The sequence below is a fragment of the Macaca nemestrina genome, chromosome 20 (assembly GCF_043159975.1).
Source record: "Macaca nemestrina isolate mMacNem1 chromosome 20, mMacNem.hap1, whole genome shotgun sequence".
NCBI lineage: Eukaryota > Metazoa > Chordata > Mammalia > Primates > Cercopithecidae > Macaca > Macaca nemestrina.
In genome coordinates, this window is record NC_092144.1 from 60,876,645 (window position 1) to 60,879,337 (window position 2,693).

The window sequence follows — 2,693 nt, forward strand, 5'->3', positions numbered from 1 at the left end:
CCAAAATCATAAAACCCCATCTCTACTGAAAACACAAAAATTAGCCAGGCGTGGTGGCGTGTGCCTGTAGTTCCAGCTACTTGGGAGGCTGAGGCAGCAGAATTGCTTAAACCTGGTAGGCGGAGGTTGCAGTGAGCTGAGATCAGGCCACTGCATTCCAGCCTGGGAGACAGAGAAAGACTGCATCCCCCCAAAAAAAAAAATTAAAAAAATTAGCCGGGCATGGGGGTAAGTATCTGTAGTCTCAGCTACTCCAGGAGGCTGAGGTGGGAGGATCTCTTGAGCCTAGGAGGTGGAGGCTGCAGTGAGCTGTGATTGTACCTTTGTACTCCAGCCTGGGTGACAGAGCATGACGCTGTCTCTAAAAGAAGAAGAATAATAAGCATTCCATAAAAGTTATGAAATGGAGAAATCATGAGAGGGGGGTCTTGGAGGGGACCAGGGACTGCAGTGACAGGCAACCTGGGGCCCTGACACGTGATCACTCTTGTTTCAGGAAGATGAATGCTTCCAGATGCCTGTCTGAGGAGGTGGGGTCCCTCCGCCCGCTGACCGTGGCTGTCCTGTCTGCGTCCTTTGTCGTCGGAGTGCTGGGCAACGGGCTGGTGCTGGGGATGACTGTCTTCCGCATGGCCCGCACGGTCTCCACCGTCTGCTTCTTCCACCTGGCCCTTGCCGATTTCATGCTCTCACTGTCTCTGCCCATTGCCATGTACTATATTGCCTCCAAGCAGTGGTTCCTCGGAGAGTGGGCCTGCAAACTCTACATCACCTTTGTGTTCCTCGGCTATTTTGCCAGTAACTGCCTCCTGGTCCTCATCTCTGTGGACCGTTGCATCTCTGTCCTCTACCCTGTCTGGGCCCTGAACCACCGCACTGTGCAGCGGGCAAGCTGGCTGGCCTTCGGGGTGTGGCTCCTCGCCGCCGTCTTGTGCTCTGCACACATGAAATTCCGGACAACCAGAAAATGGAATGGCTGTACGCACTGCTACTTGGAGTTCAACTCGGAGAATGAGACTGCCCAGATTTGGATTGAAGGGGTCGTGGAGAGCCACATTATAGGCAGCATTGGCCACATCCTGCTGGGCTTCCTTGGGCCCTTAGCAATCATAGGCACCTGCGCCCACCTCATCCGGGCCAAGCTCTTGCGGGACGGCTGGGTCCACGCCAACCGGCCCAAGAGGCTGCTGCTGGTGCTGGTGAGTGCTTTCTTTATCTGCTGGTCCCCGTTTAATGTGGTGCTGTTGGTCCATCTGTGGCGACGGGTGATGCTCAAGGAACTCTACCACCCCCGGATGCTGCTCATCCTCCAGGCTAGCTTTGCCTTGGGCTGTGTCAACAGCAGCCTCAACCCCTTCCTCTACGTCTTCATTGGCAGAGATTTCCAAGAAAAGTTTTTCCAGTCTTTGCCTTCTGCCCTGGCCAGGGCGTTTGGAGAGGAGTTTCTCAGTCATCCTGTCCCTGCGGCAAAGGCCCCCGGGAACGATGGAAGCCTTCAGCTGGGAGCTGGAAGCCGTCTTTCTTAGTTTGCTTGCGGCCTCTTACCTTGACTGGCTTCTAAAACCCTGCCCAATCCTGCCTCTTCCTTCAGGAAGTCTTCCAGCAACTCCTCGTCTAAAGCTCTGTGGTAGAGACAGCTACTTATTCCCCAGTGTCCATTCTTCCCCCTCCCCCCTCCCTTTTTTTTTTTTTGAGATAGAGTCTTGCTCTGTCGCCAGGCTGGAGGGCAGTGGCACGATCTCGGCTTACTGGAACCTCCGACGTTCTCGTTCAAGCAATTCTGCCTCAGCCTCCCCAGTGGCTGGAATTACAGGCACGTGCCACCACGCCCAGATAATTTCTGTGTATTTTTTAGTAGAGACGGGGTTTAACCATTTTGGCCAGGATGGTCTCGATCTCCTGACCTTGTGATCCGCCTGCCTTGGCCTCCCAAAGGGCTAGGATTACAGGCGTGAGCCACTGCGTCTGGCCCATTCTTCCCTTTCTTTTTCTTTTTTTATTTTTTGAAGACGGGGTCTGATTTTGTCACCCAGGCTGGAGCGCAGTGGCACAATCTCGGCTCACTGCAGCCTTGACCTTCAGGGCTCAAGCCATTGTCCTGCCTCAGCACTCCCCACGCCCCACTCTGCCTAGTAGCTAGGACTATAAACATGTGCTATCTGGGTAATTTGTAGACACGGGGTTTCATCATGTTGCCCAGGTTGGTCTCAAACTCCTGAGTTCAAGTGATCCTCCAGCCTCAGCTCCCCAAACTGCTGGGATTACAGGTGTGAGCCACAGCACCTAGCCTCCTCTCTCTATGTAGTAAAACTCCTGTGTTCTAATGAGGCACGTGGTTAACTAGAAAAAAGGAAAGACTACATTTCCCAGTATCCTTTGCATGTAGTTCCAACCATGTGACTGCTTTCTGACCAATAGGATGTAAGTGGCAGCAGCAGCAGCAATCAATGTAACTTCCTTGAAGTGCCTTTAAATGGAAGGGGCCCATTTCCACATTTCCCCCTTTCTATTGTCCAGAGTGCAGATGTAGCAGTTAGCTCTTTCTGTGTAACAAAACCCCTTCACATTTAGAGGCTTAAAAACATAACCTGTTTTTTTTTTTTTCTGATAGGGTCTTGCTCTGTTGCCCAGACTGGAGTGCAGTGGTGTGATCACAGCTATGCCACCTCAGTCTCCCAGTCTCAAGTGATCCT

General features: G+C 52.6%; 1 protein-coding gene across 1 annotated transcript; it reads left to right on the top strand.

The window, feature by feature from the left end:
- Nucleotides 1-398: 398 nt before the first annotated feature.
- On the top strand, nucleotides 399-2,257 carry LOC105497147 (G protein-coupled receptor 32). Its single transcript, XM_011767952.3, is given in 2 exon segments — nucleotides 399-1,448; nucleotides 1,451-2,257. Coding segments are annotated over 2 exon segments (1,161 nt in total). The 3' UTR covers nucleotides 1,562-2,257.
- Nucleotides 2,258-2,693: the final 436 nt, after the last annotated feature.